The sequence below is a fragment of the Athene noctua genome, chromosome 2 (assembly GCF_965140245.1).
Source record: "Athene noctua chromosome 2, bAthNoc1.hap1.1, whole genome shotgun sequence".
Taxonomy (NCBI): Eukaryota; Metazoa; Chordata; class Aves; order Strigiformes; family Strigidae; genus Athene; species Athene noctua.
In genome coordinates, this window is record NC_134038.1 from 85,373,140 (window position 1) to 85,389,784 (window position 16,645).

Genomic DNA, 16,645 nt, shown 5'->3' on the forward strand with positions numbered 1-16,645 from the left:
AGTGAAGATAAGACAGACCTTGGGCAGCCTGAAAAACTCCCTAAGTACATCCCTAATATCAGGAACCTAAAAAACAAGTGTCTAAGAAGACACCAGTGTCAAGATAAGTGAATGGAAGCTGGTCTAAACTAACCTCTTTAGAACAAACAGGAGCTGAAGGACGGATGAGGTAACTATGACCATCTATGGACACAGGAAACCTAAAGTTCAACTAATGGACAGTGCGAGGAAGACTATGTGGAACACTAAGGAGGGGAAAAGACCCTCACTCTATTTTTACTATGCATGCTCAGACTATGTAAATGAATTCTGAGAACCCATTAGCATGACTGCCTTTCCTAAGAAGTCTGATGAATAAGTGTGCTTTTTGTGTATATTAGTCAGAGTGTTTTGTTACCAAGTGCGGCACTCGTGGTGCAGCAATCCCCAGTGCTGCCCAGTGCTGCGAATAAAGAATACCTGCTTAACAGTTATACTCAATTCTGACTGTGGAGTGAAGCTCTTTGTTTCAATACTTTACAGCAAGTAGGATCAACTTATCAAAACTAATGTTTATGTCTTCCAATTTAAGTGTTTAAAGATGACATTTCTATACAAGTATTGCTCCTTTTGGAGTGAGATCTGTGGGTAGCAATCACTTAGTTATTGTTCCTTCTCTTGAAAGCATCGGCGATCACATTTATTAAGATCAACTAATTTGCTGTGGAAGTCACTGAGAAAAAAATAATAGTCATGAATTCAAGAGAATACTTGAAATAGTTCCTCTATAATATTTCTGTTATTTTCTTTGTATTTTTTTTATTTTTCTTCATGCAAAAATCAACTGGACTCAGAGAAGACCGTTTCAAAACTGCTTCAAAACAGCTCATAATGCTCTCAGTAGGAACCTTTGGACTGTTGCAATTACTTTTTGGGCATCCCATTTAATGTTTTTACAAGGAGTGGAGCACTCCTGAAAATCTGACTACAACTGTGGTTGTTAGGAATTTCTGAAAATGACAAGCCTTAACTATTGTGATTATAATTAGATAATTACATATGGTCTGTTTCACTTCATGTTGCAGTATAGCCTCTAAATTTTCAGAAAGCAAGCCCACCACCGTCTGAAACAGAAAGGCTGTGTTGATTTCTTCCTTGGACAGAAAACTTAGGGGAAAGCGGCAGACCCTGCCAGAAATAATAGTGATTCAGCAAGTGACACTGTAGTCTGTGAGTCACATTGCAACCGATTCTCAAGTTGTTGCAAGGCAACCCCATGCTGTTAAATCTGCAGACCTAGCTGCTCTTTGGTATCAGAGGGTAAATGGAAATGCATGGTGCTTTTTAGCCATTCCCAAGGTTACTGTGGATAATTTCAGGCATCCAATCTAAATACTGTCTTTGTTTTGAATGAGTAATTTCTTCACCGCTCCCCACAGAAAACACATTGGGGTGGAATGATTGTCATGATTCCTGCCAAAGGTTGTTGCATTTCTATGAACCGTATTTGTTTACATCTTCTATACAGAAGGTAGCAGATGTAAAATACAATTATTAATAATAATAATAATCTACTATGATGATAATGATGTGTTTAAAAATAATTGACCTATAAATCTTGCTGTTAATGATCAATTACCACTTAAACCTGATGATAGGAGGAAAATTAATTGGATAAGTGCAGACTAAAAACATAATTTTAGAACCAATAGATAATATTTAACTTCTAATCACTATTGTGTTCATTTGTATTTCTTGGACCATTGTTTACTGTGCACTCAGAGCATTACATTTTACCTAGTGACAAATTACCTGTATTTTTCATTGGTTATGGAATAGTAAGAAGTAGCTATATTTAGTAAGAAATAGTTTATTTGTTTTCATGCTCTGCATTGCAGCTGAGGGTTCAGTCTCTCTCAGTTTAGAGCTTTAAAGAGGTTTTCGTTTCATTCCATCATCCAAACAGTCCTCTAAGAATAGCCCTTGCTAGTTATGCATTCTTGAGAAAGTTAAAAAAATAATGTAAGTGTAGGAGACATAAAATTCACTAAACGTTTAGTGTTTTGAGAATCTATGGTAACTGAACTCCCTCCAGTTTATCTCTGTTTTTTTCAATATATTAATATTATGCTTTAGTTGGGTTTGTGTCATTGTTCAGTCTGAATCAGATGTTTCATTCTTCAAGATGCTTTATGATCAAGATCATGCAACAGTGACAGCTACCAAAAAAAAGGAAGCTTCTAGGGACCTTTTACTAAGACTACATCTACTTTTGGGGAAAAATCAATTCTTACTGAAACTACTTGGAAAATTCTGATGAAAATAAGAAAAAAGTAAGATAAAGTTGGCATGAGTCTTTAAAGAAAAATAAAATGAGCCATTATATACCTTATTTTAGTCTATGTAAAAACATCTTTAATTGCAGTGATTAGGTGTGGTGTAGAAAAAAATACAGAGGTTTTTTTATGACTAGCTGTCAAACGTGGAGCTAAGTCAGATGGGCCAAACAGAAGCAGCAGGAAAGGGTAACTGAGCTGTGTGACAGTGCAGTGGCCAAACCAAGCAAGACAGAGCTGAAAAGTGCTTTTCTGGGATGATGAAGAATCGTGATCTCAGTGTAGCAAAATGTGTAGAGACTCAGAGCTGGAAGTGAACCAACACAGGATAAATTATTTTAGCAGTGTTATTATTGGAGAGTAAAAACTACTTGGGGAAGAGAAGGAGGAGATGGCCACACTGTAGTTATAAGATGAAAATGAGATCAGGGATAAATTTGTGCCTCTTTTAGGAGAAGGGAGACATGAGTGCATGTTGAAGATAAGGATAGACAAGGTGAGGAGGAAAGAGAAGGCCAGAGGAGGGGGAGACAGAGATGCAGATTGTACAGATGTATGAGACTTGGAAGGAACCTGGATTAAAGAGGAGTTACCCTAAATCCTCCCCTGATTCCTGTAAGAGCACTGTGCAAATACTGCTCTGATACTATTTATTCAGGTACTGATTTGACTATTGTTTTGTTGGTGTTAAAGCTGTTGTTAAGAGACTCACTGGTATTACAGTCCAAAATGATAATGACCTCTGCATGGCTGCTCTTCTCATGATTGGCTTGCAGTTGCATGGGTCTGTTTCTGGAGTCTGCATTCCTGTCTTCTGTCCGTTTTGTAAACGATTTGTTAAAATATATTTTCAACTCAAAAATACAGTTTTAGTTTACCCAAAACTCCCAGGTAAATGCAAATCAGACTTGCTTAATATTTTCTGACATTAAAAGAGAAAAGCTTCGTTTACAAAACGAAGCTAGTGCTTTTTTTAACATTTATGTCTTATGACATAGTGGTTAGAAAATTAACAAAGATGGAGCGGACTAGGATTCAACCTTTCCTCCCTTTCTGATTCCAAGCAAGCTCTGACTCGGTCTCCCACCTAATTACCGCCTGCAGGCTAATCTGCAATGAATCTGTCCACCTGTCCCGTGTAAGTATCTCCCATTTGGCATATAATAAGTAATTAGTTGCTTGAACTGAATTAGGGAATCTTGTCTGCCAGGCAAATATTTTAATCAATGAAAGATAGACTCATTTTCATTCTGAGAGCCAATCAAGATACAAGTCCTGTATATAAAGCACAATAACTTTTAACAGGAGTAGCAAGAAAAGTCATACTTCCTATCTAAATTGCAGTGGGTAGAATAATTTCTCAGAAAGTTGGGGATACTTGGTAAAACACTTAATTAGGCAGATCAGAGCTCTGCACCTTAATCCCAAGTAAATTTTCTACCAAGTTGTCCAAGTGGGGAAAGAATAATTCTTCCTTGTGTTATTTAAAAAAAAAAAAAAATTTTTAAATCAAAACCTCTGCTTTTATTATTTTAATTTTTCAGGTTTGTGAACAGCATAATTTCTCAATCACGCAATCCTTTTATGTAAATGTCTAATTTACTGCTGGGTGGGATCTGCATTGTACCATTATCTGAGCAACTTCTCTCTCACAGGCCACTCATCCAAAGCAGGAGGTTAAAAGATTTTTCCTTCTATTTCACGTTGACCAGAAGACCTTTTACTTGCACTCTGCATCTGAATCCAATTTTGCAATAAAATATGAGCAAGACTGGTTCAAAGCCACATGAATGGAATCAGTCACATTTAGTTTATTGAGTAAACAAAATTGACCTGCTTTTATATAGTAAAATCTATGCTAAAAAGTGTGTGTGAAATTTCTGTGATGTACTAAGCTTCCCAGAATATATAAATAAATAACTCTGATAAGAGCTTTCGATCCACAGAGTGTGTATGCATAAGTATATATAGGCAGGTTATTCCAAGTTCAGCACTTGGTTGTCTTTTATTTGAAAATATTTCTATAGATTTCAGTACTTAGAAGTAAACCTATTAAAATATTCTATGAACCAATAAATAATCACTGAAAATAGGTGCTACATTAAGGCTAATAATATGCAAACTATATTCCTAATATCATAATTGTGAAATAGATAATAGATCTATATGATAGAACATCCTGATAATAGATCATTCAAGTAGCATGCAAAGGTTATATAACTAAGAAAAAAAAAAAAAGGTTAGCGCTCTTTTATAAAGGTCCTTTTTTACTTGCACTGAAATTCCTGGAATTACATCAATGAAAGATATTTTTTTCCAGTTTCTGAATTAGCTGTTTTGTTGAGTTTTCTTTTTAAGATTGTTACTTCCTCTGCTGTCTTCAGTGGAGGATTTAATACATTCTGTCAAATGCATTGTACTGGCCACTCTTGAAATCCAAATCCAATTAGCAGCAAACTTCTACAGTATGGACAGAGAGATAATGTGCAAGGTCCTAGGAATGACCCTTCAACCTTGTATTATTTAAAGTGTCATTACCAGAAAGATGAACAGTGGCATTTCTGTTTCCAAGCATGTTAGCATTTCTGGAAATTTGCCATGCTCTTTTATGCAAACTAACTTGATGGATTTCACTGGGATGCTTCTGGAAAGACAATGACCGAAAAAAAAATGGCCCTTGTGATGTCTAGGTATTGCTCTACAGCCATTTGAACATTTTAAACGTGGTTGCAAAACAGCCCTGGGATAATGGTTTCTGACCATCAGGTTGCTGCTTCTTTTAAAGCCAAGACACACACAAGTACACAGAATTCAAGTATTGGGTACAATCCTTACTTAATTTTTCTTCTATTAATATCAATTTTCAATTATTCCCCTACAATACTGACTTCTCCTGTGAGTTGAAAATGATATGACAAAACATAGCTTTAGCTAAATAGTTCTTTTGAAGAAAAAAAGTAAATTCAGGGAGCATCATCATAAAAATACACACCTTAAAAATAAACCCAATTTACTAATGACTTCAAAAGTCATTGAAAATGATCTTTTACTTGCTAATATCAGAATAAAAACTTTGCAAATTTTAAAATTCAGTTGCATTTCTTCTACATCAGGGCCTTATCCTCTAAAAGTATATTTATGTCATATTAAAATAAAAATACATACTATTCCTTTGACTAAAATGATTCGCATGTGCTTTTATTGCTCAGCGTATAAGGGTTTATTTCTCTAAATTGCTTTCACAGTTACTCTGTCACCAGTGAACAAAAGAAAGAGACAGGAAAACTGAAGCACAATAACCTTAAAAAATATGAATCAACCACTTCATCTAATTGGTTTGATTCTATAAAGTATAATTTATACCAACTAATTATACAGATTTTGTCATTTAAATGTTGAGGTAAATATAACCCATCCATCCTTTCTTGAAGCTTATTTTAAAATTTGGAAACAAGCCACAGCTCTCCTTCCAGCTAGCTCAGACTGGTCTAACGCTTCATGTGTTAAGGGTTAGCCTATTAGCTTCTAGAAAGGATGTGCTGAACTGTCTTTTTTTACTTAACCAGTTCTCATGTATGTGAGTAGCTGAGAAAGGCCATCAGTTCTGTTCTGGACCAGGATTCATGCCTACAAATAAACAGTTTTTATCTACTCTTCTCTATTCAAAGGCAATGTTGCGACATAGCAAATTTTCATTTAATCAATTGAACTTTGTTACTATGATAGGAAAAGCAGTTTCCCTTTCAGTCTTTGCCTTATTTTTTTCCGGTTTTGGCAAGAATCAAACTTTGGTATGAAGCATTTATTTTAATATTTACTAAAAAGTTCTATCTTTAACAATGAAACATACACAGTAATGCAGGAAGTCAGTGTACTAATGAAGAGTCAGGCAAGATGTATATAAAACACTTTTGGAAATAAATTTCTACTAATAGCATCATTCAGATTAATTTTTTCTTCTAGTTATAAAGAAAATATCAGTTTTATGAAGTGTCTCAGTTCTCTGAAATGTGAGCCAATAGACACATGGAGGTGAAACAACTTTGACAGAAATATATAATGTTTAGAGGTTTCCACTTTGTTACACTCCTCATTACTGCGAGACATATAAGGTGGGAGTTCCCCACTGAATATGTTCAAAAGCACAGGTTCTGAATAAAAAATTCCATGTTCAGCAGGATAGCCAGTGGTTTTTTATCACTGGATGCTGATTTCCAATTCGAACCTGCCTGTCTCCTTAAAGGACCCTTGATAAGATGAAGGTGTTCCATGATACTTTTTTTTTTTTGCAAGCTTATAATGTATTATTTAGCAATGTAGCTTCTTCCAAGTATTAATAATATATGTTCTGCCACTTCTGCTGTGAAATGTTTTTTTTTAGCTTAACTGAGTTTAGAAAATGATTTCAAACTTTATTCAGTGATAATTAATATTTTCTTATTTGAAAAGGTATCCTATAGCACGGCATCTTTGGTATAAGCCCTTTGGGAAACTGTGGTCCCGATTATGTGATGAAAAAACATTTGCCCTGCATCAGCTGGTGTTAAAGGACCTTCAGTAGCTTTTTTCAGTCTGCCCTTGAACTTCCTGGCTTGGTTGACCAACGATGAGTATTGCGATACTGGAGGTCTTAAGTCCCAGCAATAGTAAGGGTTCTTTAGGTCTTGCCAGGCCTGAACTTGGCACCTACCTGGACTTGATTTTAAAGACTTATTTTTCACATAAACTGAAATTCTGCACACATATATTTTAGCTATGGTAGTCAAGCAAAAGACAAACTCCATTTCCTGGCAGGTAGTTATTCTGAATCATTGAAATGTTTTCAAAGAGCAAAACTGAAAAATACAGTTACTATGTTAGAAATAAGATTCATAGACAACTTTTTTTTTTCCTATAAATTATTTCTGTTTAGCTGTAATTAGCCTTGTGTCTCTGAATTTCAGGCAAACTGTACATCATCTCACATACCACTTAACCAAATGGGACTGGCTAAGTTAATCCCCAGTGACCAGGATATTTGCTTTTGCTATTTTGATTAAGCATAGTTCCTTAGATTATGAGGATATAAATATGTTGCCTGTAACACATCCCCCCCAAAAAAATGTTTCAAGTAGAAGTCTGTCTTGACCAAACTTGTTCCAATATATTGGAGTCACCATACTGACATTTTAGCTTGTAAGCCATGCTAAATGTTTATTATTTTCAATATCAACATGAACCTCCAATATTATTTTCTTCTGTTCTGTTGAGTCACTGCTATAATTCAGATTCTGTGACATTTGTTATAATAGAAAAGAAAGGTTTTCAACCTTATTAGCATGCAAAGTACAGGACAAGCTTTGTCTCTTGTGATTTTTTCTGCTCCTTCATAGCAACAACTGGGCAAAGACATCATAACCACAGTGCATGCATTAACTGAGACCTCAAGGTTATCTTCTTCAAAGAAGATTATATATTCCATGATTTCTCTGTGTTATGAAAACTGTCTGACATCATGTGAAACATGTATTTTTGCAGCATCATAGTAGATGAAGGCATACAATCAAACAGAAAATTTCTAAGGCCCCTAACAGCAAAGGAAGTAAAATATACAACTGAAAATCAGACACAGGAAAAAGCACTGGGCCCAAGGAACTTGCCAATGCACTAAATTTCTCAGTTTCACAGCAGTTACATAATTTCCTCTTGCAACTGTGGTACCCTTTCTGCAGAAGGGATTCCATCTGAAAGGAAAGAGAAGACTGCAGCAGTGGACAGTTTAACAAGCATTAGGAATGTTGGGAATGTTGGTTCAAAGAGACCCCCTGGGATGATTTATTTGTGTGTTGGCCAGATGTGGAGCATCTCATACTGTTTTGACAGTATGTGAGGAAACACAAGGAGAGGCCAATGGCTGTAGTCCATGTGAGCTCTGACAAGATAAGGTAAGATTGGACAGAGTCCTTAAGGGTGAAATTTAGGCTGGAAAGCAAAAGCTGAAGTTAAGGACATTCATAGTAGCATAGTCTGAAATTGTCTCACTATTTACAATCAGAGGGAGAACGATGGAAAGGCAAAGCTTTAAAAGCCTAGCTGAGAAAAAGGTGTAAGGTTAGGGATTCATATTACTGGAAAGTAGGGGCACTTGCTAAAGAATGGGTGCCCATAGGGAAGATGCAAAATTTATTTTGGCCAAAGGAAAAACAGACTTCAAAAAAATTAGAAACTTCTCTATGACCATTGTGATTCTAGTTGAAAAGTTCCGGAAAATTTGCAGGTGTTGGAAAGTACACAATTCAAAAAAATGCAAAAGAACACAGTTTAGAAAAAGGGTGCAGTCACCAGAAGTCTGCATTCTTCACTCAAGAATTCTACAAAAGGTGATTGTAGTCCAGTAGGAAATGCAGAAATGGTAGATCACACAGAATCAAACTACAGTCTAGTAAAGAGGAGACAGAAAGCCACAATATAAAGCCAAGGGTTAAAATAGTATGGGTAGCTTTAATGCCTAATGCTAAACAAGAATATCAGCATAATAGGCATATTCAAAATTTGTAGGAAAGAAGAAAATCAGTTAGGCAACGCAGTACCAGGGAGCAAAACACACAGAAAAGGCAAAGCAGACCTTATCTGTGGTGTAACAATGGTTGTTAAAGGAAACTCTAAGTCAAATAAGACTTAAAGAAGAGAACAGTATTAACACTATCTACTCAGGAAAAGTTCTTTAGTTCTAAATTTTACAGCAACCTGTGATGGATGCACTAGAGCCCCCCTTAACTAACCTTGCAATAGTTTGTTACAGGTTCCAAAGGAGGTAAAGGCCTGCGGTGTAGATGGGCCAAGAACTCCTCTAGAGTGACCCAGTGAGCACTGGTGCATATGAGCTTGGTTCACTGAACATGTGATTAACGCATGAGAAGTGGGTGGTTTTACCAAGATTCATCCATCAATGAACAAAGCTAGTTGTGGGTACAAGGACTCTCGTGCATACCTCTCCCATCGTATGCAATTCAACTACAAACCAATCACTTTATCCCATAAATGTGACAGCCAGAGTGAGTCTTCTTTAAGCTCTCCCTCTTAGGCAGTGTGGTTGCATGGCAGTGATCTTCCCTTGACATGGGACGCCCCTCAAGGTCGCTCCTCAAGGGATCACTGGAAGAGACTAACTTAAGTTCTCCCTGAATTGCATTTTGAGTTCTCCTTGAATTGTAATTTGACTGCATACCAGGTGCCTTTCAACAGGGACACCTCTCAAGGTTTAAGATTCCTCACCAGAGACCAAGAGGTTTGTCCTTACCAAGGCAGAGAGACACCTTATTTGCAACAGATCCCCAGTAAGTGACTAGCATGCCAGTAAGTAATAGCATGTTAAATTCATACTAATGAAATACATGTCACTAATTCTATTAGATATAAATCATTGACCAAGTCTGGGACCAAGTCTGGCACCCAGACTTCTCTCTGAGAAGGAGTTTAGAAAGCAAGGGGTCCATTCTGAACCTCATGACCCAATGGGAGGGTTTCTCTTACCTTTTTGCATCTCTGGTCTCTGTGTAAATCATTCTAAATCAATTCTCCTCTGTATGTTTCTTCCATGTAGGAAGTAAAAGAGTGAACGTTGCCATCAAACTTTGTTATGTCGCACTTTTGCAACATCATATTAAAATCACTTTTGCTAACACCTTTGACAGTGATTCTTTAAGCAATCTAAACCACTCATCTGCAGCACAACCATAATGACTTTAAATGCAAAATCTGTGGAGAAGCAGTAAGAGACAAAATTACATGATGACTGTACTCAGTTAAATAATAATAATAAAAAAGAGACTAAATAAAACGGAGGGATATTGCTATAAAAAAATCTGAACGGGATAGCTGAGACAGCTAAATAACTGTGGGTGGTGTGGATGCTATCTAGAGATACTGTTTTGAAGACCCACAACAAATGCACAGTACCTATTAAAACTCAAGTCTGTAAGGGTAAACAACATAGGTAATAAAAGCAAGAACACATCTTTCAAAAAAAATGAAGTTGTGTCTCAGGAAAGACAATAGAAAAAATCATAAAATCTGCTTTATCTATAAAAACACAATAAAGAGGACAAAAGTGTGTTTGAATAAATCTCTGGCAAACAAGCCAAAAATAATTGTCTTTTAAAGATATTTAGAAGCATAAGCGTGAGAGGAACAGAGTAAAGCCAACCCAAAATTGAGACACAGAAGTGCCCAGATATGATAAAACCACAAATGTAAAACTGAATACATTATTTTCCTTTGTGTTCAGCATAGAATAGCTGGGGATTTTTTCTATCCTGGAACCCTTCTTTATGGGGGAACTCATGAGAAGGTTAAATTAGCTATAGAACCAGTTGTGGAAAAAATAGACACAACAGTAACAAATCATTGGGATTAGCTGTTACATGCCCAGGAGCCTGAAGGATGAAATAAGTGAACTATTATGATGTGTAATATTTTGCTTCAAACCATTGTGGCACAAAAAGGCTTGTAGGTGTTAATATAACACTGATTTTTATCCCCCCCAAAGATTTCCAGGAAGTTCAGGGGAGCTAAAGATAGATATGACTGACATGCACAGAGCAAAACAGTAGAAGCAGGATTAATGGACTCATGGAGAATATCCCATACTGAAAAAAACTCAACACAGCTTTTCTAAGTAAATGTTATATTTTGCAGTGCTTTCTGAATTCTTTAAAGAAGTCAACATGCAGGTAGTTATGTAGGGATGGATTCAAAACAAATGAGGGGAAGCTGTTGAGTGATATATGATTAATCTGTGTACCTCACTAACATAGGATGTTGTGGACTCTGAGATTTTACATGAGTTTCAAAGCAAAGTGTCTGTAAGAAAAATCCACTGAGGGCTGTTAAATACAAAGACACCATCCGGGCTAAAAATCATTAGAAACGGAAGAAATGTTCTGGAGTATTGTTTAGCCTGTTCTTGTCTATACCCTCTAGATGTCAGTGTAAGAGACAGAAGGCAGAGCTAGATGGATATTTGTCTTAATGTGGTCATTCTTACATGCCTGCAAAAATGAAATACATTTTCATACTGAGGAAAAGATGAAAAGTATTTTTTATGTGATAGAAAACTGAAGTTTCCGGTATGGTTTGGTACCTAAGGAACATTTATAATATATAAAGTTGGATTATAATTCATGTACAAGAAAGGAGATACAAAGTAAAAAGCTGTCATGATCTTACTGCAAATTCACACTAATGTTCTAATATGAATTTGCCTTACTAATGACTTTTAGCAGCTAATTGTTTTGGCATAGTTATCAAGGTTTATTCTTGGGTAGTTTCTGCATTTCAAAGGTATGGGATATACAAAACTTCAGTAAACTTAAGGAGAACAGTAAGTGGCAATCCTGCTAATCATACACAGACTATGAAACTCTTTAAATTAGCATACTTCTGAAAAGCTTCATTTAAACTTATTGATATGAAAAGTTATAAACTGTCAGTGGATGATCACTATTTTGAGGCTGTAAGTGTTTTCAAGGACAGATATCATCTTTTGGGCTAAAAAAAAATTCTGTATTAAAAAAATCTGTTCCCATTTATCATAACAGTGCTTAGCATCAGCCAGTTGTGTCTTTGGTACCTGGAAGTCTCAGGTTATAAACTTTTGTCATTTGAAGGGGATCATCCAGTTTCCCTTGAAAAAATAATACTTCCCTAATCATTTTAAAAATGTAAATTAAATGAACTCTCAGGCTCAGGCAGGTCATGTGGAATGCTGCTGTGTTTCCTCTCATTCAAAACTCATACTTTCAAACTAAGCTTTATATTATTTAAAAAACCAACAGTATATTCTAATTTTTTTCATCATACATTGTTCTTCCTGGATCTCAATTCCTTATCTAAAGGATTTTTCACATTAATATTTTCAGTCATGCTTATTTGAAAATCAGTGCATTTGGAATTCAACATACTCTTAGGAAATCTGGGTGGGTTGTCATTGACATCCGTGAGAGTAATGTTTACAGTGGTAGTACCAGCTAGTCCTCCCAGCTGTCCTCCCATGTCCTTGGCTTGGATTAGAACTTGATATTGTTCTTTCACTTCTCTGTCCATATTTGGCAAAGCTGTTCTTATTACACCTACAAAAAGAAATGGGAAAGAGAAAGAATAAGTAAGCAAAGGGATGTGAAATATCTACTATTATATTTTAATATTGGATCTCTTGGACCAGGAATGGAACTCTTCCTAAAGGGTTAATAAGAAGGTAGTTCACACAGAAACAGGCAAATCACTTGGGCTTTTCAAAAGCAAGTTAGTCAGCCATTTGACCATTCAAAATGACTGGGGTGTGACATGAATGGCTGCAAGGGATTGGTGCATTTTGAGGAGGGATGTGAGCATTGTGAGCACAGGTTTGTCGACTGGGACTGAAGAATGCTGCATTGTGCAGAGTTGGGCAATGTGACAATGCATTTCAGAGCCTGCAACTTCAGTTATTTCCAACCAGTCACTTGCCATCACAGTTAAGCTACTGTAGGCCAAGACAATATTCCTTCTATACAAAAGGAAGTCTTTATCAGAAGACTCTCCTTTGCTTGAGAAAGTTTTCTTGATATAGCACACAGATGCAGGGTAAACTTTAGGAGTTTCCTTAAAGAAATTTGATTAAAATATCATGGTAAGACACTACTCTTAACCTTCAGTGACTTTGGATAACTGAGATCTAAATAGGTATGCCATAATCTCCCTTCTGATATGTTAAGAATGTATATGATAAAAGTAAGACTTGTAGAGAGGGGTACTACTTGTCACAGGATTAGCTGTTGAGGTTGTAAAAAGCTATAAGGGTTTGGGCACTTAAGCCTTTCTCTTGAAACCAAATGTATAGGAGAAAATGCACTTGTTTGTCAAAATTTTACAAGTTGTATTATATTGCAAAATATATTCAGCAATAATTTTCGAAAAACGGCTAGGTGCAGACTGGTGCAGATAGCATGCACAACTGAAAAATAAACCAATTGGAAGCATGATTCTCATCTAAGTTGCTATTGTTTTAGAAAATATTATTGTCTAGTATTAAACCATTTGGGTTTAAAAGCAGTTTTTTTCACCCTGGTGTTATAATGGGTCTGGAATGATAAGAAACAAGCTGTAAGGGTCACTCTTATCTTTATAGCAACTAACTGCTGCTGTGTTAACAAGTAAGAATAGGAACTGTTAGCTTATAGTATTTGTCTATAGTCTAGAAATAACTTTGACCTAAATCTGCTATTTCTGGAACCTATTAAAAATTCCAGTTGAATTGAATTGTATGCCAATTTTCTTTCTCTCCACTTGTAACACTGATGATAACAACAAAATTAATAACAACGACTGTTTTCTACCTCAGCATGGTATATACTGTACTGCATAGCTTTGGAATATGACTAACAAACACTTAATAACATTTAGATACTGCAACGCTATCCATTTCAGCTTTTGAAAATAGTGTTGTTCAATATTTTATTTGTACCAGACAGAAATCTTGAATTTTAAAACTGTAAAAATTTGTTCATATTCATGTGACATTCATGAAAAAATCTTTTGTAAATAGGATGAACATTACTAGGTTTCATCTTGAATCTCTTAATCCATATTTTTGCATTGTGGAATTACAACATCCTTGGTATGCCCATTCTAAGGAGAAAAGAACTATGAGAATTAAAGACTTGTTATACTAGCAAAACAAGATAACAGTAAGTAGAAAAACCTGAAAATGAGCAGATAGTAGTTTGTGAGCAGGAGATGCAGTTCATGATTGTTATACCTCTTTTAGGTACAACTGAGTGGCCTTCTCAGTTAGAAATATTCCAGATGGTCATCAGAAAATGAAGAATTGGCTATCACTCTAGTAGTAAAGTTCTCAGTCACCCACTGTTTAATCCTTTCAGAAAGTGTAAGGACATTATATATATTTGTCTGTAAAAAACTTTTGTCTCCAGAAAAAAAAATCGATGAGAATAATTTTCATGTCTAGCAGTTCATAGGCAATTTTCCCTTTTCTACCTACTCTATTTCAAAAGCATAGAAAAAAACCTTGAAAAATACTATTTCTACCAAAATCATCAGTTCATATGGACAGGACAAGGGTGATTTAAAATTATTAACCAGCAAAATAGAAAACTAGAATAGAAGTAAATATCCATGGGAAAGAAGACTATAAATTTTGAAATTGCAACTTCAGCTTCACAAATATCCAAACTTTAGATCAAAGTTTTATTATAATACAGAGAACTTACATGCATGTCAATGGTGTTCTGAGCATTTTTAAAGCCTTCTACCTTAAGATTTACAAAAAAGGTTATTCAGCTCCAGAATTGAATAACTTTTTTTTTTCTTTGCAATTGTCATTAATATCAAATATGTAGAAAAGTATGGTCTTGATAAGGCTACTGAAAATTGAAAATAATATGTAGGGACCTGGGCCAGAAGATATACTTTGCAAAGTTATTGAGCCTTAATTCAACAGGAGATGATCCACTTGTGTGGGAGAAAATCCAGGTTCCGTGAAAAACCTCCTGAGTAAATGTTAACATCAATACTCTGGTTGACACCAATTTGGATTTCAAGACTGGAACTGAGGTCAGAATATGAACTACAGTACTGAGTCTAAGAAAAAATTTGAGACATCTAGCCCTAAGTAAGAATATTGACCTCACAAACACATCAGAAAATTCAGAGGAAAGAAGTTTATCAAAAGGACATTTTAGTAACAGAACAGAATGTACAGAGCAAAGACAAGGGAGGTTATCTGTCTTAAGAGAAGTGCTCTATGTTAAAGAAAACTCACATTAACATCAGAAGAGCGATTTCATAGCATCAAAAAGTAACCCCCACATATAAGATCTGAGGCCTTAAAATGTGCCAATCTCCAGCAGGGACTGTAATGTTTTTAACCTTCCTACAAGAACAATAAAAACTGTCTCCTGCTTCGATATAGTTTGCTTACCTCCAGCAAAGCACTGCAAAAAGTTAGGTCAGTAAAGAAGAGCAGTAAAGGGGCAGCTGTGACATTCAGGCCCATAAAGGTTAAAAACTATTTAAGTGTACTAGATTCACATCAGAGTAAATGTTTACCACCTATCAGGAATTATTTGAGAAAGGAGTATGTGTACAGTTATGTGCATGCCAAACACAATCCTTATTTCACAGATAAAGTTATTGCCAGTTATCATCTTTGTGATGAGATCCTGAGGTAGTAACAGAAATTTCCACAAACATGCCAGCCTCTGTGTGGTAGATGCTAAAAAGTAAACAGAATGTTCAGAACTGTTTGTAAAAGAATAAAGAACAGAAGTGTTATGATTAAACCATTTTATATACCCATATGAGCTTCCTTCTTGAATACTGTGTGTTTATCATCCTGAGAAGGATGATCGGTGTTATGGAATGGTTTCTGTTTAAAATCTAGAAAAGACATAATGGGAGGAGAATATAGGTCTATAAGGTCAACATAATGATGGTCATCGTCATAAGGTCATCATAATAAAAAGGAATTAACTGTTCACTGTCTTGTGCAATGTAAGTGTGGGGTATAAAATAAGTTGAGGTGCACATTTCAAAGAAGCAAGAGTTGATGGTTCTTCACCCCCCAAAAAATTTGCTGTGGAATTTCTAATCACTTGGTGTACAGATACTGCACTCCTGGACAAGTCAACTCTGCTGGAAGTGGACAAGTTATGCAGGAGAAATTCTTTCAGAGTTTTTGTTACATGGACACTGCTAATCACCCAGGAACTTTGTAAGAACAAGTTGTTGAAGACTAGAAGAGCATTCAAGGGGCGCATCACTAAACACTTATTTTATCCTTCACTAGAGCTGAGCAAGGATCACTTTTGGAAACATGATACAGGGCAGCATGGACCTTTGGTCTGACCTAGTATGGATGTTCTTACGTTGTTTAAAAAAATACAAGGCAATGTCTCAAAACTGTCACTAGAATGTAAGAGTCGGCAAAAAAAGCCAAAAACAGCAACCCCAAAAATGCTTATCCATCTGCTAGCAGTTCTGAGTTTTTCATCTTGTACCCAGATGGCTTTCTTCCCATTTCTTGTCAAAAACATACAAGGCAGGTGTCTGGCGGTAAAACTTCAGTGGAAAACTACTGTATTATCTCCTCAGTTATAGAATTAAGAACTGGAAATGCCAGAAGATCTGTAATGCTGCCCAAGACTTCTGGATTTTAGAGTAAATCATTAAGCAGCATCCTGTGCATTATTACTCACATATTGTTTCTCTCTACCATCATTGTTAGACCCACAGCTAACTCTCATATTGTCACCTTTTTAAAGTAAGACAACACATTTCTAATTCTGCACATG

At 35.8% G+C, this 16,645-nt stretch overlaps 1 protein-coding gene across 4 annotated transcripts in view; it reads right to left on the reverse strand.

Annotated features, from left to right (window-relative positions):
* The window catches only part of CDH12 (cadherin 12), a 583,296-nt gene that overhangs the window by 65,526 nt on the left and 501,125 nt on the right, over positions 1-16,645 (reverse strand). For all 4 annotated transcript variants that reach the window (XM_074897855.1, XM_074897854.1, XM_074897853.1 and 1 more), the window contains one exon: positions 12,257-12,424. In XM_074897855.1, coding sequence (XP_074753956.1) covers positions 12,257-12,424 — 168 coding nt within the window. The remainder of the gene's footprint in view (positions 1-12,256; positions 12,425-16,645) is intronic.